At 46.6% G+C, this 26,365-nt stretch overlaps 1 protein-coding gene across 1 annotated transcript in view; it reads right to left on the reverse strand.

Annotated features, from left to right (window-relative positions):
* The window catches only part of LOC147423539 (phosphoadenosine phosphosulfate (PAPS) reductase family protein), a 93,187-nt gene that overhangs the window by 33,041 nt on the left and 33,781 nt on the right, over positions 1-26,365 (reverse strand). Inside the window, exons 2-12 of the mRNA XM_086501866.1 lie at positions 5,992-6,037; positions 5,748-5,914; positions 5,551-5,668; positions 5,385-5,467; positions 5,243-5,302; positions 4,872-5,150; positions 4,695-4,791; positions 4,563-4,613; positions 4,381-4,461; positions 4,211-4,282; positions 4,047-4,109 (exon numbers count right to left, since the gene is read on the reverse strand). Of these exons, the coding sequence (XP_086357992.1) occupies positions 4,047-4,109; positions 4,211-4,282; positions 4,381-4,461; positions 4,563-4,613; positions 4,695-4,791; positions 4,872-5,150; positions 5,243-5,302; positions 5,385-5,467; positions 5,551-5,668; positions 5,748-5,914; positions 5,992-6,037 (1,117 nt within the window). The remainder of the gene's footprint in view (positions 1-4,046; positions 4,110-4,210; positions 4,283-4,380; positions 4,462-4,562; positions 4,614-4,694; positions 4,792-4,871; positions 5,151-5,242; positions 5,303-5,384; positions 5,468-5,550; positions 5,669-5,747; positions 5,915-5,991; positions 6,038-26,365) is intronic.

Consider the following 26,365-nt stretch of genomic DNA (forward strand, 5'->3'; position numbering starts at 1 on the left):
GGCGCCCCATCACCATCCTCAACTCAGCCTACAAAATTCTTGCCAGGGCTCTGAGTTTGAGGATTCAGCCACTTTTAGAGAGCCTTATACATGGGACTCTGACACGTTTTGTCAAGGAACGCAGTATCCTTGACAACATCTTCACTTTCTGGGAGGCTTCTGCCCTGGCACGTCTCCGTGGGGAGGACCTTGTGATTCTTCTTCTCGATTTTGAGAAGGCATACGACAGAGTTGACTGGGACTTTCTAGAGGGCACGCTTCGCAGGATGGGCTTCTCAGATGCTTGGATCAGAGGGGTGTCAGCTTTGTACAGGCAGGCTCACAGTCAGGTGCTTTTGGCAAGAGGTAGAGGTGAGCGCTTCATGCTCACACGATCGGTCAAACAAGGTTGTCCTCTTGCCCCCTTTCTCTTTCTGTTCTATGCGGAGGCGATGAGCAGATTTTTGGTGTCACAGCAGGTAGGTTTGAGGGGCTTAGCACACCCTATACGGGGAGATGAGCTTCTGGACGCTGAGTTTGCCGACGACACAGCCTTGTACTTAGAGGGCCAGGAGGCCAATTTACAGGGATATGGGCAGGCTTTGGAGACCTTCTGCTGTGCATCGGGCACATTGATCAACTGGAGAAAGACAATGGCTTTCTCGGTTGGTAGTGCTCCTGTGCCAGTTTGGATGCCAAGAGAGGGTTTCAGGTGGATTCCTCCAGGGACTGCAGTTCGGTACTTGGGTTGTCAGGTTGGTTTGGATTTGTCCCCCGAGCAGCAGATTGCTCCTCTCCTTCTGTCCATCAGGAGAAAGCTGTTACATTGGAGCTCAACACGACTTTCGCTGGTTGGTAGAGTAGTGGTTGCCAACCAGGTGTTGTTGGCGACTATGTGGTACATCACTTCTTGCTGGATCTTCTCGAGTTCTTGCATCAGCCAGGTAGAGAGGCTGATCAGGAACTTCCTTTGGTCAGGTCGCGACACTCAGATTGCCCGAGCCAAGGTGGCTTGGTCGGTCATCACACTTCCTTGTTCTCAGGGAGGGCTTGGGATCATTGATCCAGCACAGCAGAGCAAAGCCCTTCTTGGGAAGTTCGTCGTCAGAGGACTTCTTCCAGGCGAGGAGCCCTGGAAGGAGTTCTTGCTGCAGAGGCTTCGTGCCAGGGTGCCTCAGTCAGGAGGCCCTTGGCAACCTTCGACCAAATGGATCTTTACAGAGTTGCGCCGAGTTGGTTTGAGCAGGAGACTGGAGGACCGATTCGCTGTGAGTTTGCTTCGTTCTTGGGAGCTATTACGGCGTGGCCTAGAGCAGAGACAGCCGACGTGCACGGAGGAGCGCCTACGGCAGCCCCTCGTCTGGAACCCCATGGTTAGCACTCAGAGAGGCCACTTGGTGGGGAGTAGGCCTCATGTTTCTTGGGGTCCCATGGCAGCAGGTCCAGCGCGCTCTCTAGGTGACTGGCTAGAGTTCACAGGTTTGTCAGAGGAGGTGCAGGCTGTCCAGCTACAGGGCATGAGAGGGGTTCAGAGCATGTGTCACGACATCTCAGAGTCAGTTCCAACTGAGTGGCTCACGCCTCTCGAGCCAGTAGCACCCCGGTGGATGGGAGCCTTCACACGACTGGAGGTTCTCATTTCAGTCAGGGCTTGCTCAGAGACTGTCCCAGCCCTGTTCTTCGAGCTTCAGGGTGGGGGACGATTACAGCGAGTTGCAGTCGAGGCCCCGCAGGTAACAGAGTGCTGTTTCCAGAGGATCCGAGGTGTGGGCATCTGTGGGAGCACTTGTGTCATAGACCCTGACCCAACAGCTCTTGAGACAAGACACTGGAGGCTATGGGCTTGGGAGTGCTGTCCACTGGCACGAGTACAATGGGATCCTGGTGAGTGGCTATGGAGGGACCCCCTCTCTTCTGCAGACCACCCAGGAGTCCCTTTCTTTCAGTACATTGTTCGGCTTGGACGTCATATACTTGCAGCACAGAGAGAGGCCCACCCAGCTGCAGCACGTCATTGGCAGGAGGAGAGCCTCACAGTTGAGTTCTTGGCAGCTTTTTGGCAGAGGCTGTGGGACTCCAGACAGCCGAGGCGCATCACTTTGTTCCAGTGGTTGGTTGCACACAGAGCCACAACAGTAGGGAGCTGGCTTGTGCATAGTGGTCTCTCGGCCGCATGTACAGCCTGTGACCAGTTGGTGGAGAGTCAGCGACACTGTCTTTGGGATTGTCCTTCGGCCCAGCAGGTGTGGCTACGAGTTCTTCGGCTGATGCCTGCCCTCTCCACGGCTCGACAGTACACTTGGGGGACAGCGGCTTGGTCCACCCTCACGGGCCCGGCACTTCAGTTTGAGCTATCTTCCACCAGCAGGATGATAGTGATACAGGGGGGTCGACCTACACTCCAGCCTGCTATAGACCTTACTCCACAGGAGTGGTGCAGTGAGAGAGAGGAGTGTTGGGAGCTCATCAGCAGCCTAGCTCTCTGGTTCATCTGGCGGGCCCATTGTTTCCGCATCTTTGAGGCTCGCCCTGTGCCACCAGCAGAGACTGTTCGTGACTTTTGGCTAGAGCTGATCCATACTCTCAGAGGACAGCTTGAGGGACTACAGGGCAGCTCCGACCGCATGCGGGAGCGCCGCGAGGCTTTCCTTCGACTCTGGCGCCCTGGGCCTTTCTACACCATGGTCCAGGGGGTGCTCAGATGGAACTACTGTCCACCTGTGTGGCTTTTCCCTCCTCCCATCTCTTGATTTAGCCCCATTGTATATATGCTGTTTTTTCATTGGGAGAGTCTCCCCATCATGCTTGTTGTAGCCCTCTCTTGCAGAGGTGGATGTAGCCCTATGGGCAGTTTTCATTAACTAATAGAAGGATCTTTTTCTCAGAAAAAAAAAAAGAGAGGGGGATACATGTCTCAAGGCTGCTCCAAATCAACAGCCCTCTAGAAGCCGGAGACCTTTGCTCTCCACCGACTCCCGACTGCACCACCACTGAAAGAAGTGCCTCGATGATGAGATACCCTGCTGCCTTGAAGAGATACAGGGCGAGGTGCATCTACAAGTTCGATATATGATGGAACTTCTCCCCAACACCTTGTCACCTAAGCACCACCGATGGCTGCACAAAAGAGCAGGTGGGGGCTGCCCAAAAATGCAAGGGCTTCCCCCCTTTTCCTGCCATACAGGCTAAGCCTGTCACCCTCTCTAAAGGCACTCTGAGGAGGCCGGGCTTGATGACCTCAGAAGGTACCACGTGCCCCCCACCCCCCCTTCTCCCTCTCGCGTACCACCTTTCAGATGCTATTCATGCAGCTGCAACAACGGAGAAAGGTTTTCGCCACTCATGGTATACAGAGACATGGTAGTGGCACTATGCCTCAGCATAGCATGCATGCTGATGAGCGTCGAGATACAAGAGCCAGATTACAAGAGAGGTAGCAACAGGGACACCAAACACTGACACCCACAAATGACCTTCTGACGCCTTGTGAGGTGAAAGACAGAACATTTTTAGTGCAGCTTGAGCGTGCGCCATCAAAATTTGCTTTGAGTTGGGATTCCAGAGAGGCACGGAGACTCTTCTAGGAGCAGCGAGCACCTTCACACATTACTTCTGCGCACGCATGGGGACACTATGCGACTAACCTAATTACATTGCCAAGTTAGCCCTCTCTACCATTGCCACCGGGGTCTCGACCTCAACCTTCTACTCTCTTCACTGTCCGTATGATATGTGATGCCATTAATAGGTACACTCAGGCCAATCACATGGCCACAATAGTCCGGTTACTAAGCATCCATGTCACAGCAGGATACATTGGCACTGTTGTTGAACAGAGCTATATGTGAAGGCTTTCTATCACCCGCCATGTGTACTGCTCTACTGTGGTATGAAGAATATATGGAATAAAGTGTACCACAAAGGCAATACACATATAAATGTGGGAATAAACCTCAAACGGGACCATGAACTAGTTCAGGAATTACAGAGTGGAAATTAATTTGTTGACGAGAATAAAGACTTTGAAAACTCATCCTGTTCAGACTCCCACTGCAAACTTTGCTTACCACGGGGACAGCCAGATCTTTGTGATGCCATAATTCTGTAATTCCCTCTGGCAATTTTGCCATCTGAAATTTAAGCACCAAAACTCTTGAGTGACAAAGAAATCTCTGCTCAAAACAGCCGTTTACTACCCAATGATATCAACCTAGCTTAAAATCAGACCTACCTCATTCTGATCACCAGGGCAGAGCTCTCCAAGCTGCTGTCTAAGAAATTCCTCAAACTCTTCATCTGGAGCCTACATTTGGATTGTATGCCAATAAACACTCAGTATGAAACTGGATGATAGACACATCCTATAGCGCTAGAAGCCTTCATCACCAAGTGAGGTCTTACCAAGCGAACTCCAAAAGCTTTTGCTATGCCCGCTAGCGAGACGTCTGAATGTAATGAGCCCACACCGCCAACAACAAAAACCTGCTATCAAAATTTATGAGAAGCACTCCCCACCATAAATTGTACTTATACAAGAACATAATTGTAAACCGAAAGGAAAGATTGTCAAGAAGAACCATTACAAGGTCATTGACTTCAGCTCGCTGTTCCACCTCCTCTGAGATGGCATCTATCTGCACATAAATTATAAGCCAAGTATATATCATATAATTTTTTCATCATCTTTCTGGACTCTGAAAACCCAAAGTACGCACATCATTAGCAACAATCACTCGTCGTGTAACAGCCCAACCAATGGAGTGAAGCTTTTTATTCAAGAAAACACCAAGATGGTCTTCTACTTCTCCTCTTCTGCACACATTGCGAACCCTCTTTGAGCAAACAAGAAACCCACTTCATTTGCTTGAATATGCTCAAGAATGAATACATACAAGATTTCATCTCCTACAACCAGAACAGATGCTGCAAACAAGCTGTTCGCACAGGGCACAACCCCTACATCACCATTTGTGGTGACACTTCTCTTCTTCTCCATCTTGTTTGGCCTTTTCAACCTTCCTGCCCTTTCCAACCTTCCATCTCGCAGCAGGTATGCAGGCCTATATTTAAGACTTCCAGGTTCAGCTGGTTCCTTGCTAGCAACTTGACAGCTTTCAATGCACAGAGCCCCATTAGGAACAGTGTCGTGAATACTGCCAATGGATGTGTACCTTCAGCACAAGTGCCAAAAAATATAACATGAGATTATAGTCTTAGCTTGTGTAACAAGGTTTGTGAAGCAGTGACATTAACAATATCTTACCCTTGATCATAGAGCTTACAATAGGGGCCTTTGCATGCAAGTAGAAAAGCCCACACGTCTCTGTTGACAAGTCAAAAAACAAGCATTGCCTGAAACACTTTACAAGAAGCAGTATCTGAAGACAAATCCAGACAACCCGAACCTGTATGACCAATCCAAAATTGGATTGACACGCATGAATGGTGGCCACCCTGTTGAGCTAGGGGAAAACTGCTCTTGCCCAACCTTCCAGAACCCACAAAAGATTATGTGACTGTAAAATCAGCATATGATCGCTCAAAAAGCATCAAACTCCTTCAAACACTTACTGCATTGGGATCACCAATACGAGTGCCAAGAAATATAGCTTTAATTGGTTTTTCTTTCAGTAATGCTTCTATTCCTGATTTAAAATCAAGCCTAATGATCTCCATTTCCAATTTGTATCTGCCCAAGACAAAATAATCCACGATGTAAAGGAGCACTATATCTTGACCGTGTCTAAAGTTGTGAGACAGATACTAACAAATTTGCTGTTTCCAGAGTGAATGCATCAATTTCAGGAAAAGCATCTGGACTTTCAAAATAGATAGCTCTTATGGGATGCCGCTTCTGACTCTCATCATGAGCTCCATTGAACCCCTGCTTGGCTTCTGCCGCAGCATAACCTGCCCTCAAAAGATGAAGTAACACCTGCAATTTCACTTCGCTTCCTGCTCAGCAATTACGATGGGTGCTTTGAATGTATGTGATATGAACACAATAATTACCGTGGAATCTTTGCCACCATTGAAACTGAAAGCAACTTCATCAAATCTGTAAGAACAAAAATTCACACAAAAGTCAAGACGCCACTAGGGACACGAAGGGTACAATGAATGTGGAAGTTCAATTGTTCAGAAATTTTTTTTCCCTTGAGAACTCCAAGCCTGGTGGTTTAAATAAAATATAAAAAATTGACTTGAAATGATATTTGTGTGCCACTCTGGAGCATACATCAGCCTACAGCCAAACGCTACCCACTAGGGAATTAATCATTATACCCATTCTCGAGAGATGCAGACTAAACAGAGAACAGCTAGCTGACTGGTGCTATTTCTGGGGTGGAAAAAACTAATAAAAACAATGTCTACCAACTCTATGAAACAGGCACACCAAAATGATCTCAGTTAGTAACCTCAATATTTACAACAGATCATTTTGGTGACCTTTGACCCATCTCCTTAACATGCAAAGTACCCTAAACAAAATTACTTTGAACCTCAGTCCTAGGTAGTTCCAATCGCTTCAACAATTAACAAGAGGAAACACCATTTCCATATATAGCATTAGACAGTCCTGCTCATCAAGAGGGCCCCAGCTGCTAGCTATCCTTACTTAGAAAGAATTCAAATACCCTATAGTGACTCAATCAAGCACCAACTAACGAGTTGAGCATTAAGGCATTTTCAAATAATCAATGTTTCGGCATCAACATCAAGGGTGATCGAAACAATGTATAGCAGAGATGCGGTATCCATCTCCATATATATTAAAAACTTCGATAAGAGAGTATCCATCCCCATTCACCATCACAAAACTTGGACATACCAGTATCCCTCCCAATTTGCAAAACTTCGAATAATTCCTACTAGCTGTATTTAGAAGCTTCAGATTCACAAACAAACATTACATGAGAATCAAAAAAAGCAACCATAGCCACATATTCAATTAAACCATCACAACCATTTTGCATATCATAATCCACATAGTTTTTTGGCAGCAATATTCCAACTATCGTACCCTCCCTTGGGTCCATACTCCATTCTTGCGATTTAAAACCATATGTCACATGCACATGGCTTTACGAGCCATGTGAACATGCTACTACTACGTTTTCGGAGCCAAGGTTTGTCTACAATATCCGAGGGAATTAGTTCTAGCAATTTTGTGAGTTTGTTTGCAGGACATGCTCGTGCCATGGCACGTGCACAATGTGAAATAAAAACATTCACCTCACTTTCGATACTTTTCGATGCATGGGAATACAAGAAATAATGTACATATTGTGATATATGCTAGGCTACTGCGCTCGCTATCATGTACATACCTTTCTAGGAGTCGCGGCCCTGGATGTGGCACCGTTGTTTGTTTTCCCACTTGATAAGATGCTAATTTTGTTTTATAATGTACATATTCCAAGCATTTCATAGTGGCACTGTCATCTAGCCTACGCGGACAAAAACTGCCAAAACTTGCAACTAACGGGCGTTATCATAAAATTGCATGAAAAGTGACCCAAAATGAAAAAGTGATGAAAACTAATGCATATTTATGCTTTTTATGCTTATGTGAGTGATCCCACAAAGTTAGAGATTTTCCTGACTCTGTTTCGGATTCTTCACATCAAAACTGGTCTTTTGGATCAAAAACAAGCTAAAAATGATCTAGTTTTGATCAAAAATGGTAAAAAGGCCCAAAAAATGACACATCAGGCTTCGGCACATTTGGCCATGGGGAAGAGAGAGAGGACCGCTTCTTATGTGAAAAGACGTGCAATTTTTCCCTTCTGTGCAAATCACTTTCTTGGTTGCTCTATGAGTGTATAATGAAGTCTCGCCTCTCGGCTATCTTGTATTTGAGCTTGTGAGGGAGTGAATTAGGGTTTCCCTTCATCAAAATGGTGTGGGGGCTTCAATATGGAAGCTCTTACATCTTTGCAATATCAGAAATGGTCGTTGTGAAGGCGGAAGCTCATATTTTCTTTCAATTATTTGAAGTTATGACTATGTAATTGGGGGCAAGGCTGCAAGATTCCATTGAATGGGATTTGTGCTTGTATGAGAGTTGAGGTTTCGTGGCTAAAACTTTAGTGTTTTTAATTGCTCTTTTTAAGTAAAATTGGATGTGAATTGGTGATCCTTTCATCACGATCTCACTTACAAAAACAAGTAGATTCCAAGCACAATAGAAAAGAGGGTTTGTGACTTTTCTTTCATGAACGCTCTTAGACTTTCCACAATCTTTAGGAAGAGGGTTGGTGACTACCATAAACACTTTTTCACTAAGTGTTTGTGACTCTCATCATGAACTCGCACAACCAAAGGTTTCGCACCTTCCCAACTAGACCACACACTTTCCAACAATATGAATGTCGAGATAAGCCCATTAGATAGGCTTTTCTAGTTTTGGAACCCTCTTGCATAAATGATTTGTACGCGTGTTAGACGGGTGTTGTTACACTTCAATGGACATCCCACGATACGAGCATGTAGATTAGGTCTACGGAAATGAGTCAATTCAATCCTTAGGTCAAATGCATCATTGGTTAGTGAGATACAACTCAAATAGTTCCAAAGGGTCACTTGATGTGCACATGTACAGTTGCATGTCTAGGCCACTATACCCCTAAAAAAGCAACTCTCGTCACTTGGCATAAGAAATCCAAGGTGCCCCCATTTGCTCTCTCCCAGCGTTTTGCTGAAGATCGCCATCTGCCTCTCATCCTCACATTTTTGCTAGATCGCCCCTCCACTTCCAACGTTTTCTAGAGCAATCACCCCATCCTCGATCTGGCATTTCCTGGTAGCTATCAACCTGGTCTCTTTCACGCTTTTCCTTGACCTTTGAAGATGATCATCCGCTACCCATTTCAGCCCATTGTTGCCATGTTTTCAGCAATACATCAAGGGCAAGATCTGCTTTGTTTTTGCATCACAGATCTGTGTATTTTGCAGCCAACAATCAGCCCTTGGTTCCGAGTGTGCAAACTAGCCCACATCTACCCCATGGTGGCCATCCGTAACCCACATTGAATCGGATCTCATCAACAAGTCAAATCAGCCCTGGAGGTGCTTCATTATCGGCTCATTCATCGACTAAATACAAGGCTTATCACCAATGAGTTACACGATTTGCTTTCGAAGCATCCTCCAGGCAATCTACTGTGCTTGCAAAACTTTCAACAGTTTTTAAACTCTATGCTTCCCCCAGTTGTGCAACCACTTAATCCTACTAACAGTTAAAAAAGTCCAACACATCATTTGTGGGATTCTGCAAGTATTCCACTTGCACCTATTAGAGTTAAGGCATCTATGCATTCGTCCAGTCAATCCCAGTTTCTCCAAAGGGCAACTGTTAGGGAGTGGGGGCTGTTTTGCCACTGTGCCCCGCCAGTGTGAGGTAGGTATCTCATGTCGGGATATGTTTAGCCATGCTTGGCTCAGGGTCTTGGCCTTGTTCATGGCCAACAGGCTCCTGCAGGCTGGGAGTATGTTTCCTAGCCTTGCTAGTATTTTTCCCAAGAGCCCTTTTGGGCATCTTGTGTCAGTTCCTACGTATTTCCCTATTTTAGAGGTCATGGGGGCTGATGGATAGTTGGCCGACCAATACCTCTAGGAGTATATAAGTGAGGGTAGGGTACAGGAGAGACTGTGCACAGGCCTTGGGGATACAGGGTGTAACAAACGGAATAATCAATCGGCTGAAAGTAAAAAAAACATCGATAAAAAAGAAACGAGGAAGAAGATCGACACAGTATTGGAGAGACCCCTCCATTCTAGATCTTTGACTCGATGGTCATTTCCTTCCCGCCGGATTCCGTTTCTAGAATTCTCGAGCATAGACCGAAGTCCCTTGCTCCTCCTCCGCGATGGAGAGTACCTGCAAAAAGAACAAACACAAAAGCAACAATTCGTAGAGTGTATTCACTCCTGTCACTCCTTGTACAGGGAAAAATGACCTCTGTACTCCGACTTCTTGTGATCACTTGCAGTTCCGTAGCGGCAAAGCCTCCTTGTGGTACGACGGGAAATCTCGGATGAGAGGGGTTGCTAGGGCTGCTTTTATAGGCTATTAGTTGCGCGGCAGGGCGCTGGCTGCTAGAGGCTACAAAACTCTCTCTCTCTCTCTCTCTCTCTCTCTCTCTCTCTCTCTCTCTCTCTCTCTCTCTCTCTCTCTCTCTCTCTCTCTCTCTCTCTCTCTCTCTCTCTCTCTCTCTCTACGCGCTACGCGTTGGAAGTGCCACGTGCTGAAGGCTGACGGGCTCGCGCAGGTGCAACTGCAGGAGAACGCGCAGGCGCAGCAGAGGGGGAGCCTGGAGCAGCAGCAGGTGCAACTGCAGGAGAACGCGCAGGCGCAGCAAAGGGGGAGCCTGGAGCAGCAACAGGTGCAACTGCAGAAAAACGCGCAGGCACAGCAGGAGGGACCAGCGTGAAGGTTCACGCTGGCTGATGTCGTCCTCCTCCTAGCAGCACACACTGGTGTAGAGTCACAACAGGCAACGCGCGCGGTTTGGGGAGGGAGCAGTACAGCAGGACGTCCACGCAGGCAACCCCATGGCGAGGAGCTGCTGCGGCCCCATCGCGAGGACTCTCGCTCTCTCTCTCTCTCTCAGTGAGGCAGTGAGGCAGCGGGCTCACGCAAGAGACGCGGTACTCCGTGATTCCCTACGCGTAGAATTTCCTCGGCACCTCTCCTTTACCTACGCGTAGAAGGTCCTCGGCAGCCCTCCTTTACCTACGCGTAGAAGGTCTTACATTTTCTACGTTAAAGTTTAAAGGTTTTCTAAGCCTTGAAATAAACTCTTAAAATTCAAAGGCTTTTAAGCTTTAAAATAAACTTTTAAAGTTTGCCTTATTCTCGGTCCCTTACCTTAGTACCCTACCCCACATTTGCGGGGCGGGTTCGATGGATCCGCTTACCGAAGAGGAAGGGCCGGGTGTAGATAGCTACACCACCCCAAAAAAAAAAAACAGCCACATTTAAGCGGAGAAACAGAGATACTGTACTATCACCAGGATCATTACGAGTGGGGAAAACGTCCAAGGTACGTGATGAACTAATGATGGAGAAGGTCCATATGATGCTCAAATCAGAGCTAAACTACATGAGAGATGACATCAAGAAGGAAATGCACGCGAGCGCGGAGAGCTACAGGAACTCCATGTATGGAGACATGATGAGAGAACTAAGGGGAGAGACCCGGGGGATACAAAATGAGGAGATTCAGATCTTGAAAACAGAATTACAAAACCTAATCAAGGCCGAAGTACATGTAACAGAATGCGTTGTGCAAAAGAAACTCGATGAGGCAGTAGCAAGTTTCGAAGCATGGAGAACAAATATGGAAAAGCACATGAGGGAAAAAGATGCAATAATCGAGGAGCTAAAAGGAGAACTTGCGGCCTGCAAATCTACAACTGAGGAGAAGGGAGACGACCAACCTTCGGTGCTCAAGGAGCTTGAGGACATGAAGGATCAAATGAAAGCTCTACGGGAAGGAGATGAACAGAAATCGAAAACGGCATCTTCATGGGCGGAACGTCTCTTTAAGACACAAGAAAAGGTTGATGAAGCAGAGAAATGGATTGAGGATGCGAAGAAAGGGAAGACCCATATGCCCGAGACCACACCTACCTCCACCATTATTAATATGACAATTGAGGAAGAGCAGAAAAGGAAGACTCGGGCTCTGCATGTGCGGGTAACAGGAGTCAAAGACAAAGAGAATGTATATGAAGAAGTGAAGGAACTGCTACAACGCATGGGCATCACAGAGCCCACTCACACGAGTACATGGAGAGTGGGCAAGAAAGGAATCGATGAGAAGGGAAACGTAAAGGATAGGGCACTTATTCTCCGCTTCCCGAATATAGAAATAAGGAAAGAATTTCTAAAGAAGAGGCCAACTCTTAAGAAAACCGGTATTTTCCTGGGAGATGACCTTACATTGGCACAAGTGGTACACATGCAAGAGTTGATGCCAGAGATCAGGGCTGCACGAGAAAAGGGGAAAATCGCCTTTTATAGAGGAAGGAAAGTAGTGGTTTTGGAAAAGCGCTCAGCATGACGGTGCGAGACCTATGGGACGACGCTATAGATAGCGGCGTGGAATTGTAATGGATCATATAGGCTAGATGTAGGTGCCTTTGAAGACAGCTTTAGGGACAGAGACATAGTTTTCTACTCAGAGACACACCAGATACTGGGACAACGTGTGCCACATGTGAAGGGTTATTTATGGGAAACAGCTGGTCGACCAGACAAGAGATCTCTACAGGGTAGCCGGGGTTCAGGAGGAGTAGCAGTCTTATTTAAAGAGGAGCTGAAACCACTACTACAGATTATCAGGAAAGATGAGCAAGCAAGGTATATGTGGGTGAGAATGAGAGCCGAGACAGGTAGATTTCTATACATCGCTATATGCTACTTCCCTCCGAATACCTCAGTCTACTCCTCACCTAAAGGACAGTCCCCTTTCTCCATATTGAATAATGACATATGGGAGTTCTCTAGAGATGGAGACATCGTTCTCTTAGGAGACTTTAATGCCAGAACGGCCAACTCTCAAGCAGTATTCTATGATACTTCTGAGGAAATGCTTGCAGAAGTGGATTTATCACAGAGGGGGCTTACTAGAAACTCACAGGATAAAGAACACACTGAATATGGGAGACATCTCATGGAGATGGCAACTATACATAGTTTGGCCATACTTAATGGTCTAGAGAATTTCCCGTTATCGGGGGGATTCACATGCTTCCCGCACAGGCATGGGGTGGATTATGTCATGACTTCACCAAGCTTTATTTCTAGTATCAAGGAATTTAAGGTGGGACCCAGACCGGTTGGGATTGCAGTGGATCATGCTCTATTGACCTTATCAATCTCCTTCCAATACAATGCCTCTCAAGTACAAAGGAAGAAGACACACGCAAGATATATTTTCACGCCAGAAAGTGATTCAGTCTATGTGGAAAAGATCTATAATAGGATGTGGACAACCGAGCCAGTATATACTGTAGAGGAGATTACTTCTCAATTAACAGAGATACTACATGGAGCAGCACAAGAGGCATACCCACATACTCAACCTGATCAGAAGAGAGGAGCTGGGAACGTGCCTCAAAACAGCTGGTATGACGAGGAATGCAGAGAGACGAGAACCCAGGTCCAAAAAGAGCTTACCCTTGGGATCATCACATATAAGCAGTCTCGGATTGCTCTTCGGGGTATAGTACGTCGCAAGAAAAGGGCATTTTTAGCCAAACTGGAGAAGGATTTATATTAGCTCTTCTTGAGTCGGGACTCACATGAGGCATGGCGCTTATTTCACGAGCACTCACCGCCTCCGACGATTATTTCTCCTGAGATATGGGGTCAATATGTAACATCATTATATATGGTATCTGGACAGCCTCCATTACCAGATCCACTAGAGCCATGCCCTGCTACTAGTACTTTCTTTACTACGGAAATGGTGGAAAAAGCCATTGATAAGATGAAGACAAGAAGAGCATATGATCATGATGGTTTAGTAGCAGAACATCTGATCCATGCCAGGGATCTACTTTCAGAAGTCCTTGCTTGTCTGTTTAATCGGGTCATGTGTGAAGGATTCCCTGAATCTTGGAAATTATCTACTATCGTACCTATTTTCAAGTCAGGGGATCCTATGATACCCGGGAACTACCGTACCATTATGGTAGGTCACACTTTGACCCGACTGTACGCATCCATTCTTGAACAAAAATTGAGTAGATGGGCAGAGAATCAGGGCATAAGGGCAACGGGACAAGCTGGATTCAGAAGGGGTTATTCCACTTTAGATCATATTCTTACGCTCAGAGCCATTATTGAAGAAGGAAGAGCAAATGGGAGAAGAATGTATTGTTGCTTTGTGGATTTTCGGAAAGCTTTTGATACAGTTCCAAGGGCCAGATTGATGCGCAGGATGCAAGAGTTAGGGGTCCCCAAAGAGATTATTTGGGGGATCATGGCCTTATACGGATCAGTAACTGGTTATGTACGTACTCCAGAAGGGGATTCCGACATTGTTCACTCCACCGTTGGAGTAAAGCAAGGATGCCCACTGTCCCCAACTTTATTTGGTATGTACATAGATGAGGTATCAGATTACATTGATAGAGAAGGTGACAAAGGTGCTCAACTTGCAGGGTCATGGATCCCGTTGCTGTTGTATGCAGATGATATTGTATTGATAGCAGAATCACCAGATGGAATGCAGAGGCAGCTAGATGCTTTACATAAATTCGTGGAGGACAGTGGACTGTCGGTAAACTTGGGTAAAACCAAAGTTATGGTGTTTAACACCACACCGCAGTGGGTTAGGAGATCGGCACCTACATTTGCATATGGCCAGGATACAGTAGAGTACACAGATGCATACACATACCTTGGGGTGGTATTTGCAGGACCGAAGTTTACTCTTAGGAAAGCAACGGATACTAGATTATCCAGAGCCTCTGCAGCCCTGGGAGGGTTGGAGAGGATGTGTTCACAAGTGCAGTTTCAGGAACCTAGAACAAAACTTTGGCTCTTTGATACTGTGGTGGCTTCGGCTATGCTTTATGGGGTCCAGATTTGGGGACCATCTGTGGATCGGGATAATTGGAAGTCAATGGAGAGACCTTTGGTATCTATGATTTCCCGAATGATTAGAGCCAAGGCCTCTGTACCACACGCGATTACCCGAGCGGAACTAGCGGCCCCTCCGATAGAAATTGAAGCTCTTACCAGATTAGTGTCCTTTATACATGGTTTGTGGGATACAAATAATGGCCAATATACTAGACTGGCCCTCGAATCCTCTCGACAATTGGCAATGAAAGGGGATACATCATGCTGGTATGCGCAACTGTCCTCGTGGTTTCAGAGACACGGGTTCAGTATGGAAAGATTGCCCCCCTTCCAATACTCTCTTGAGGCTCCATCACTGGCAATTACACGAAAAGAGATTAATAAAATCATCCGACAGGAACTTATACAGTTGGATACTAAGAGGACATGGGTAGACCCTACACAAGAATTGGGCACGAAGATGGCCGACTACAAAGAAAACTTCCTACAACTATCTGAAGATGGATTTGTGATTCGCCCGAGTTACATGGATACCCACCTGTCTCATGGGGTGAGATGTGCTATTGGTCAGATTCGTACATCCTCACACCAGTTGGAAATTGAATTTGGCAGATTTAGGGGAATCCCACCTGAGAGCAGGATTTGCAAGTTATGCGGAATGGAGCCGGAGACAGAATTACACTATATATGCCATTGCACAGTATACTACGAGATACGTGGGCGTTTTCACTGCCTCTTTAAAGAAGGCTTTGGACCTCTAGATAGAATCATGCAATACCAAGATCAAAGATGCTTAGGCTTGTACCTACTGGAACTACATCGGCACAGGGATAATCTAATGAGAAGACAAAGAGCACTACATCCTCAGAGGCAGATCACAGACTTCTTCGGATCGAGAGAAGCAGGAATGGAAGGGGAAGCAAGAGGCCAGCAGCCAACACAAAGGAGTACCCACATTCATACCAAAGGCACCCTAATTGACAGAGCAATTGAGCTTAGGAAATCGAGACGACCACGACCAAGATGCAGAAGCACACTTCACCAGAGGAGACTACAACAAAGGATTAGAAGCATTCTAGCTAGACACCCAGAATGATCCTAAGAAGTTTATTTAATACTTTGTATTTAGTTTCACATTTAAATTTCACACTTTTCACACTTAGTACTTCAGTACTAAGGTACCTAGACATTGTAACAGATTCACCACTTTTGTATCAGTTTGGTCTCATAGGTCATTCTGGCCTTTTGAAGACGTTAATATAACATTTCATTTCATTTCTCAGGCACCAAAAAGGCTAGCGTTGAGGATCAGCCCTTGCTGCTGCAGATTTCAGCCATGAAGATAACGCCGTCAATGATTCCCATGGATGTTGCCCAGAACAAGTAGGCGAGTGCCATCGCAAAGGAGTGCCTACAGAGATGTCCTGTCTCTTTCTACCTCAGTGATCTCTCTTCTCCACAGGTACCTTGTTCTTGTATGTGGCATTGCAGATGTTCTAGATCCGAGTCAAGGTGTCCACCCCACTTCTTGTCTTCATTGCATCTTCCGCTGCCACTTTTGACAACAACACCTATGCCCCCCTTTTAACCACCTCCTCCACCACCACCACCATTTTCCACACGTCCCACATGGAATGGCTGTGCTATCATCTGTAATATGTAGCTCCGCCTCCTCAACTGAAGACTTTTAAAGATGGTGGATCCACAAGCAAGTTTTCACCTTTTCGAGTGTGAAACACGGAAAGAAAGCTCTTCAATTTCTACAACAATTTGACAAAATCTACTACCTTAGTAACTACACAGAGGAATCCACGATTCCTCATACAGAAACATAAATCAAGAACTATGCTATGCAACATGGTTTAACACATATGTACATGTTTGAGGTTGCACGCGTGCACTATCTTTGGAGAATGTTTGACCCAAACTTTATGAAAGTGTAAAAACCTTAGAACTTGAAAATTTTGAACTCTGGAGCTTTATGAGCAATGAAAGTTAGCATTGAATATTTAAGTTGCTAAGTTGTAATTTTTAAGTTTCAACATTGTTTGAACTTTGACTCGTTCTTAAAATTCTAACCTTGGAGGGTTAGCGTGAGTTTCCGGTTGCCTTCACCAATACAGGAGTATTGCCTTACCAGGCAGATGACCACTATGCAAGAGCTTATGGACCACGCAACAGTTGGCTATAAGTTGATATTAGGTAAATTTTTTTGAGCCAGAAAGAACTCCAAAAGAACTTCCTACCGACCGAAAAAGTGAAATCGATTCACTCTTCGCAGAAAACGGACTTAAGACACCTCAACAACCTTGACAACAAAGGAAAATTCTTCGACCGGAAGGTAGATGTTTTGGATGCTACTAGACTAGTCATACTTTTCAAGGGTGACCAAACCGTACAGATACTTTCGAACACAACAACCGTCAGCTAAGATTTCCTCGGAATCAACTAGAACCAAATGGGAACTCAAATCAAAGACGAGTTAGATACAAGAGGTACGAGCAAAGTTACCCCACTTATTTGGGTCACTTTCAATTTCTATTCAAGGATACCATGGACACGTCTCATTTCACATCATGAAGCTTTATAGAAATGCCTTGGCATCATTAAAATGATGCTACCATTGCAGACTGCAGTGCAGCAAAGGCAGATCGTTATACCATTAATGCATTGAAAACCTATCACTCTTCAAGTTTGTCTGAGTTAAATACAAGAGATACAAGCAAAGTGTTGGGCTTTCAAGCCCGTTGGTACCCGTGTGCGAACACTCTCCTATAAGCATGCAAATACATTTAGTGAGAGCCCCTCTTTTAGTTGAGTTTGCATGCAAAGATTTACCTTGTATATTAAGAAGCGTTATTTTACAAACTGTGTCAAGCTGCTCTTTCTCTCTCTCCCTCTCTCTCTCTCGGAAATTGGTGTCAAGAAACCAATTCTAGAGAGAGAGAGAGAGAGAGAGCAGCTTGACACAGTTTGTAAAATAACGCTTCTTAATTTGATTTGCAAAAGATTTACATATATAACGGGCTAGTGTCGAAAGTTGTACCTCAAACCATGGCGAACCTATTAATGGCGGTTATGACGGAATCCACGCACGTCAATGAAAGGCCTTCTCTCCTCTGCAAGCAACTACTTCCGCGGAGATCGGAGCCACGACCTTGGATGCTAAACCCCAAAGCTCTGATACCACTTTGTAAGGCCACGGCTAGGGTGGATGCCAGTGACAAGAATCCATGGCAAGCTTAAGGGCGTGCAGAGAAGGAACGAGAGAGAGAGAGAGAGAGAGAGAGAGAGAGAGAGAGAGAGAGAGAGAGAGAGAGAGAGAGAGAGAGAGAGAGAGAGCAGCTCCAAACAGTTTGTAAAATAACGCAAAGTATGTTGTCAAAAGATTGCTTCCAAGGAAGGAGCCTTGGAAGGAGTTTTTGCTTCAGCGGCTTAGTGCTAGAGTGCCTCAGGCTGAAGGTCCCTAGAGACCTTCGACCAGATGGATTTTCACAGAGATGCGCAGAGTTGGCCTGAGCAGGAGACTGGAGGACCGTTTTGCTGTGAGTCTGCTCTGCTCCTCGGAGCGGCTGCAGAGAGGCCTGGAGCAGCATCAGCCTACTTGCACGGAGGAGCGCCCGAGACAGTCCCTTGTTTGAAACCCCATGGTTAGCACTCAGAGAGGCCACTTGGTAGTAGGCCTCATGTTTCTTGGGGTCCCATGGCAGAGGGTCCAGCACGCACTTTAGGTGACTAGTTGAAGTTCTCAGGCTTGTCAGAGGAGCTTCAGAGCATCCAGCTATTACAGGGCATGAGAGGGGTGCAGAGCATGTGTCAGGACATCGCAGAGGCAGTACCAGCTGAGTGGCTCACACCTCTCGAGTCAGCAGCGCCCAAATGGATGGGGGCCTTCACGTGAATGGAAGTCCTCATCGCAATTCGGGCTTGCTCAAAGATTGTACCCTCCCTGTTTTTCGAGCTACAAGGTGAGGGTCGTTTACATCGAGTTTCAGTAGAGGCTCCACAGGTGGCAGAGTGCTGTTTTCAGAGGATCCGAGTTGTGGGCATCAGTGGGAGGACTTGTGTCATAGATCCTGACCCAGTAGCTCTTGTGACTGGCCACTAGAGGTTGTGGGCTTGGAAGAGCTGTCCACTGTCACAAGTGCAGTGGGATCTTGGAGAGTGGTTTTGGAGGGACCCTTTCTCCTCAACCGACCATCCAAGTGTCCCCTTCTTTCAGTACACTGTTCGACTGGGACGTCACATAATGGCAGCCAAGCTCGTCCTGCTGCAGCACCTCATTCGCAGGAGGAGGGTCTCACAGCTGAGTTCTTGTCAGCTTTTTGGGCGAGGTTTTGGGACGCCAGACAGCCGCGGCGAGTCACTTTGTTCCAGTGGGCTGGTTGCACATCGAGCTACAGCAGTGGGGAGCTGGATTGTACATAGTGGTCTCTCGGCAGCATGCACAGCTTGTGACCATCCTGTGGAGAGTTAGCGTCATTGTCTTTGGGACTGTCCTTTGGCACAGCAGGTTTGGCTTCATGTCCTTCGGCTGATGCTTGCTGTTTCCACAGCACGGCAGTACACTTGGGGAGCAGCTGCTCCACCACCAGCAGGATGATAGTGATGCAGGGGGGTCGACCTACACTCCAGCTTGCTACAGAGCTTACTCCACAAGACTGGTGCAGTGAGAGAGAGGAGTGTTGGGAGCTCCTCTGGTTCATCTGGCAGCCCCGCTACTTCCGCATCTTTGAGGCTCGCCCTGTACCACCGGCAGATACAGTTCGAGATCTTTGGCTAGAGCTGATCCATACTCTCAGAGGACGGTTTGAGAGACTCCAAGGCAGCTCCCACCGCATGCGAGAGTGTAGAGAGGCTTTCCTCCGACTCTGGCGTCCTGGCCTTTCTTCACCATGGTCCAGAGTCAGATGGCTCTACCGTCTACCTGTGTGGCTTTTCCCTCCTCCCATCTCTTGATATAGTCTCATTGTACATTTGTTGTTTTTTCATTGGGAGAGTCTCCCCCTTCTAATTGTTGTAGAGCCCTCCAGTAGAGGTGGTTGTAGCCCTATGGGTAGTTTCGCTAATAGAAGGATCTTTTTCTCCGAAAAAAAAAATTGACTTGTAAAAGCTTTACATATATAAGGTAAATCTTTCCATGCAAACTCAACTAAAAGAGGGGCTCCCACTAAATGTATCTGCATGCTTAGAGGAGAATGTTCCCACACGGGTACCAACAGGCTTGAAAACCCAACACAAAGTTACCCCACTTCTTGGTTTCTGTTCAGGAATACGATGGACAAGTTTGATTTCACATCATAAAAAGTGCCTTGGCGTCATCAAAATGATGCTACCTGTAACAGACTTGGGACACTCCAAGTCGATATTCTACCGCAACACAGCAGAGATTCACTTCAAAACAGTTCACAGTTCACAATTGATTCGACACAGTTCACAGTTCACAATTGATTCGACACAGCCCGGCAAAGTTCCGTGCCTAGAGATATTGGCCCCAAAGACTGGCGCCCCTTTCGGTATTTCTTTTTGTATTAATTTTGTGCTCAAAGTACAAGGGAGTGGGAGGGTCTCACTCTCAGACACTGCGTCCAGATGCTCTACAGAGTGGGAGCCCTGCCCACTAATTTATAAGTTTACAAGGGATGCTAAAAGCAGAGCCCCAAAAGCTGCCATAAAATAAAGCAATTGATCTCACAAGCCTTGCTTGGTAAATAAAGCACTTTACGTAAGATTTTCAGCCAGCTTTGCGTAAGAAAAGCAATTCCGTACAGCCTACGCTTTTTCCGCCGCAATCTGCGGAGGTCCGTACGGTGATGCCACGTCAGCATGGCAGCAGGATTCCGAGAATTCTGCCACGTCACTGCCCTTTGCACGGGCTTGCAAGAGAGAGTATGTGTGTGTCTCACCATGCCACGTCACCAGTTTGTGACAAACCCCCCTCTTGAAAGCATTGTAATCGCCCTCGATTACGCTTGCAAAACAGACAGAAGCCATAAACTATCTTAGCAGACACTGACTGTTAGTACCGACGCACTAGGAACACACATCTAGCATATGTACCAATCGACAGTCACATCACACAACCTCACAGGATATCACTTGACATTTGTAACTAACTTGGACACTCCAAGTCAAGATTCTACCACAACACAGCAAAGATTCACTTCAAAACAATTCACAATTAGATTCGACACCGACCCGGCGGAGTTCCATGCCCAAGAGGTATTGGCCCCAAAGACTGGCGCCCTTTTTGATAATTCTTTTTATATTAATCTTTGAGCAAAACCTGCGGGAGCTCGCTATCAGACTCTGCGTCCAGATGCTCTGAAGAGGGAGCCCCCTTGGGTTCATTATAAAGACGCACTAGGAACACACATCTAGCACATGTACCAATCGACAGTCACATCACACGACATCACAGGACATCACTTGACATCTGTAACTAACTTGGACACTCCAAGTCAAGATTCTACCGCAACACAGCAGAGATTCACTTCAAAACAGTTCACAATTAGATTCGACACCGACCCGACGGAGTTTCATGCCAAGAGGTATTGGCCCCAAAGACTGGCGCCCCTTTCGGTATTTCTTTTTATATTTGATCTTTGAGCAAAATACAACTCCAGCAGGTGTCACTCTCAGACTCTGTGTCCAGATGCTATGAAGAGGGAGCCCCCTTGGGTTCACTATAAAGGTTACAAGGGATGCTAAAAGCAGAGCCCCAAAAGCTTTAGAATTAGAAGCTTCTTTTAAAAACAATCTTGAAATAAAGCAACTGTTCCCAAAAGCTTCTCGTAGCAATTGCGTAGAGTTTTCAGTTGCTTTTCTGTATGCAAATCAACGCAAAAAGCGGAAGTCTGCTATACAGCTGTCACATCAGCGTGCTGTCGCTTTTCCCGCCGCAAATCACGGGTTTCCGTACGGAATGCCACGTCAACAAGTCAATGGATTTTCCGAGACTGCCAGCCAACCGGGAAAGGTGTGTGTATCTTGCTGCCCATAGCCATGCCATGCCACGACACCCATTTGTGACATAACCCCCCTCTTGAAAGCATTGTAATCGCCCTCGATTACGCCTGCAAAACAGACATAACCCCCTCTTGAAAGCATTGTAATCGCCCTCGATTACGCCTGCAAAACAGACAGAAGCCATGAATTGTCATAGCAGACACTGACTGTTAGTACCGACCCACTAGGAACACACATCTAGCACATGTACCAATCGACACTCACATCACAGGACATCACAGGACAAATCACATTGAACATACATTCGGATCTCAAACCATGATTGATTGGCAACGTATTTAGCAATCGCATCTAGATCCAGTCGGGACCTCATAGACGCCCGATTAACTAATCCTTAATGCAATCACGTCTATCGAGATCTTTCAGACCGAAATGTTGCAGTCATTTCGTCTATCAGTTCCTGCACTTAGCAAGTCAAGAACAAGTCAGTATCATGTTCAAGAATTCCAGTTCATAAAGTCATACAGCAGAATACTGTCAGCCCACAGTATCCCTGAAACTCAAAAGAGACATCAGTGACTTTAGTATCAAAAATCGGGGCAATCTGTTGACAAAGGAGTGGAGCGACTCCCCTCTCGTGCATACCCGCTGCACCAAATTCCGCCCAAGCTGAGTTCGGGGTTCCATTTGGAATAGACTATGCTAAACCAAATGCTTCGAGGTAAAGATCCACACTCCGAGGAGTATCTGCCAGGTCCTCCTCCATTCACTTCGCATCCAATGCGGAGTAGGTCTTGAATTTAACCAAGAACCGTCTTATTGCTTACCTTTTATCTTTCTACCTTTCTGTGCCAATATCTATTCTGGAACGAGTATCTGCTCGTTTTCCTCCAATTCGGGTTGCTCATCTGGCTCCCATCATCGGGCACATCGCCTTCAAAAGGCTTCAAGAGACTCACATGAAAAGCATTGTGAATTCTCCAAGTATCCGCAGCTTCAGTCTAAAGGAGACATCATTTATCTTTTCGGAAAATCTAGAAAGGTTCATAGTGTTGGGGTGTAGGCCAGGTGGCCGTGGGAAACCACCCTTGTACACTTTATTTCTCCTAATCAATATAGGGAGAAAAAGAGGAAGGGTTGACCACCTCTCTTTCTTCTCCACTAACCCACACAGGCTGCTTGTGCATCTCCCCCTTCCCCATTCTCTTCTTCCCCCTCTCTTGCACACACTCCGTACATACACACGAAGACTTATCAATTGGTATCAGAGCTACGGCTTGGTGGTGGTGGCGGTCCCCCAGCAACGACAAAGCCCGGATGGAGCTTGACGCTTGGAGTCATTGAATTGCCACAGACCTAGTGAGGTTTGGCTGCACCAAGAGGCGATCGGGTGGATCTCGGAAACCCAGTGCGTGCAACCCATCTTGGGGAAGCTTTTGGAAGCCTTGAGCAAGGATTGAAGATCTACAGGTCAGAGAAGGTCCGTGAGCTTTGAAGCTCAAAATATTAAAGCTATTGAGCAAGCAGAGTATAGGGACCAGGGTAGCTTGGGGAGGTTCTGCAAAGAAGAAGTCGATGCAGCTCGTGAGAATCTCCTGAGGCATTGAGCAATGCAGGTCAGCAGCAGGCAATCGATGCAGCAGGTTGGCAAGCAAGGGAATTGGAGCAAATAAATTGAGTAGGGGAGGAAATTGAGCGCAGAGAAAGCAAAGGGAGTGTGTGGTGGTGTGTACACACACACACACAAAATGCAGAATGGAGAGCATTGCAATCTGGCACTGAAATCGAGCTAGTAATGAGCACGTATTAAGCAACGAGCTTGAAGAGACACTACAGGGCGCTCTTAAAGAAGCTTTAGCAAGTCGGGCGAAGCCCCTTCAACAGGTGTGTGGCTCTCAAACAAACACACCTCATCATCTGACAGCCTACAGAGCCTGCACATTCTGGCAGAGGCAATAAAAGATTGGATTTTTTTTTTGTAAAATTCACACAAAACCTGAGTGTGTGCAGTGGATCGTTCCCACACACTATCACACTCGATGGGCGTAAGCGAACAAGAGCTACCAACCCAGCGTATGTGAAGAGAGAGAGAGAGAGAGAGAGAGAGAGAGAGAGAGAGAGAGAGAGAGAGTATACTCTCAAGTGCATATACACAAAAAAGGGGGAACTTTTGCACTAGGTCTCGGCCCTCGACATCGACGACACCCTCTCTTAGGATTGCAGCGCCTTCTTTCTGGCATCGACCTTTCTTTGCATTGGCGATTTTTTCTCGGCTCTGGTCTTGACCACAGGAAACCTCGCAGGTGGCTACGGTATCTACGCTTCTGGCCGGTGGCGAAAGATGGCATCAACAATCTTTTCCTCGGCTTTGAGCAATTTGGCTCTCCGCTCATTTTGGAGTGGTTTTGGCTCCAACGGACATCCCTGACATCGGCCCATTTCCTCAGCATCTCTCGCCATCGGAGCCACTTCCGCCCGGCGGCGGAAAGCTACATCGGCATCGACACCGCTCATGCGCACCGGCTCGACACTGCTCATTCGGTGAATCTCCGACATCCGACCCAGACACCGGGCGCTTCCCCACACGAGCGCGTTCCCGCGATCGACGATCGTGCTTGCGACATGCACAGGTGAGGTACCTCTATCATAGAGGAGTGACACCCGGCATCGGCACCGAGCGCACCGAGCGCCCTGTACGACACAGTTTACGGATACGACACCTTTGGCGGCTATTCGATTAGCATATTTCTGCCCGGCGGCAGAAATCGGCACATAGTGACACCGACACGCAGGTTACAGGCTACACGGGGTTTTTTCAGCCCATTCACTCACAAATTCTCCAGGTTACCAGACACAGCGCTTTCACAGGCGATTTGGCAATCATTTTGACAGCAGATTCTCTGCGGACACATGCGTTGACAGATGCATTTTGTTGTGAGCACACCTAGTGCTACTAAGCTCTTTTGAGAGCAGATATCCCCGCAGGAATCACTTTCACTGCATGCAGTAGTTCTTGGCGCCTGTTTGAGCGCCGTTTTACTCATGTACGTTGAGTTGCGGACACTGCCCACTGTACTACGTGTGGAGCTATTTTTGGCTATTTTGGCAGTTTTTCCCGGCCGTTTCTGAGACTCAGACCGGAAGAGCCCTTTCTAAGACTATGGCTAGTCCATTTGTGTCTGCATTAGCCTTTGGAGGGTCGATAGCGTGAGGTTTTCTTTGAGCTGGGGTGTGCTCGAATGTTGAGACGCCTTCGGTGATACAGGTAGCTGGAGTTCCCTTTTTACTGTACCCTCGCCATAGGATATGTATCTAGACGGTTATTTATGCTTTTGACGCCGAGTTGGCACTCACATAGCAGTTGTTTTGTGCAGCAGATGCCCAGTTAGTGCAGTTGGCACATTTATATGCATTTTGAGTTGAGTTTTGACTCCTCTTACAAAGGAGACTCTGCCGGATTTACTTCCCACGAGTCGTGACTTCCATTGTTGGCACTTTTGAGTCTATTTCGGTTGAGATTTAACTCCCGATACAAAGGTTACTCTGCCCAAATTTCTACAGCTTCTCGCCATAGTTTAGCACCTCTCAAACCCTCTTGTCAGCGATGGCTTCTTCTTCAGAAAAGGAAGAGTATTTCATTCGGAAGTTCGATGGCAGCAACTTCACCATGTGGAAAGAGCGCATGAAGGACGTTTTGATAAACAAAGGCCTCTCAGAACCGTTGAAAGAGCGCGCAGAGGATGATGATTATACACAAGCCCAATGGGAGCTTTTGGATGCAAAAGCCATGGCTACGATACGTCTACATCTAGCCGAGTCAGTCTTCTTCACTATCATCTGGAAGAAAACAACCAAGGAACTTTGGGATAGCTTATGTTCAGCATGGGAGAGCAAAAGTGCATCCAACAAAGTTTTTCTCATGAAAAAGCTTATGAAGCTCAACATGAAAGAAGGTAGCACAGTTTCCAGTCGTTTAAATGAGTTCAACTCCTTGTTCAGTCAGCTGACATCTCAGGGCTTTAAGGAGTTTGACGATGAACTCAAATCTATCTTCTTGTTATGCTCTCTACCTAGTTCATGGGATATCTTTTGCACAGCCATTAGCAATTCAGCTCCGAATGGCAAGTTAGAGTTCAATGCTGTCACAGATGCGTTGCTCACTGAAGAGATTCGTCGTAAATCTCTCGATAATGCTAGTCATGGAGATGCATATATGGCTGGCAATTCAACAAAGCCAAGAGGCCGTGACAAGAACAAATACAAAAGCAAAAGTAGAGAGCGGAATCCTCGTAGTCCTAGCAGACACAGGAACCAAAGTAGAGACCGCAATGCCAAAAATGTCGAGTGTTACTATTGCCACAAGAAGGGTCATTACAAAAAGGAATGTCGTAGTTTCCTAAGAGATCGGAAAAACATGCAAAAGGATAATTCTGGCAAAGGCAAAAGTCCAATAAAGATTGAGGAGCTCAATATTGTTGAGTCTCCCATACCTATCACTGCAGTAGAGGATGCTCCTCCTCCAATGATGCTCATTATGCCCACAAAGATTCATCCCGAGGTGACAGCAGATGCCTCAGATGTTCTCATTTTCACTTCAGATCTCACTCCAGATGCTTTGGTTGCACAGGATGAGGGTTATGCACAAAATTGGATCCTTGATCCTGGTGCAAGTTTTCATGTCACACCGCATAGAGAGTGGTTTTCCTCTTATGCATCCATGCATGGAATTGTCAAGCTTGGTAATTCCTATGAGCTTGACATTATTGGCATTGGTGATGTGAAACTTCAGATGCATAATGGCACTACTTTTGTGCT

The sequence above is a fragment of the Adiantum capillus-veneris genome, chromosome 26 (assembly GCF_014529385.1).
Source record: "Adiantum capillus-veneris isolate H3 chromosome 26, ASM1452938v2, whole genome shotgun sequence".
NCBI lineage: Eukaryota > Viridiplantae > Streptophyta > Polypodiopsida > Polypodiales > Pteridaceae > Adiantum > Adiantum capillus-veneris.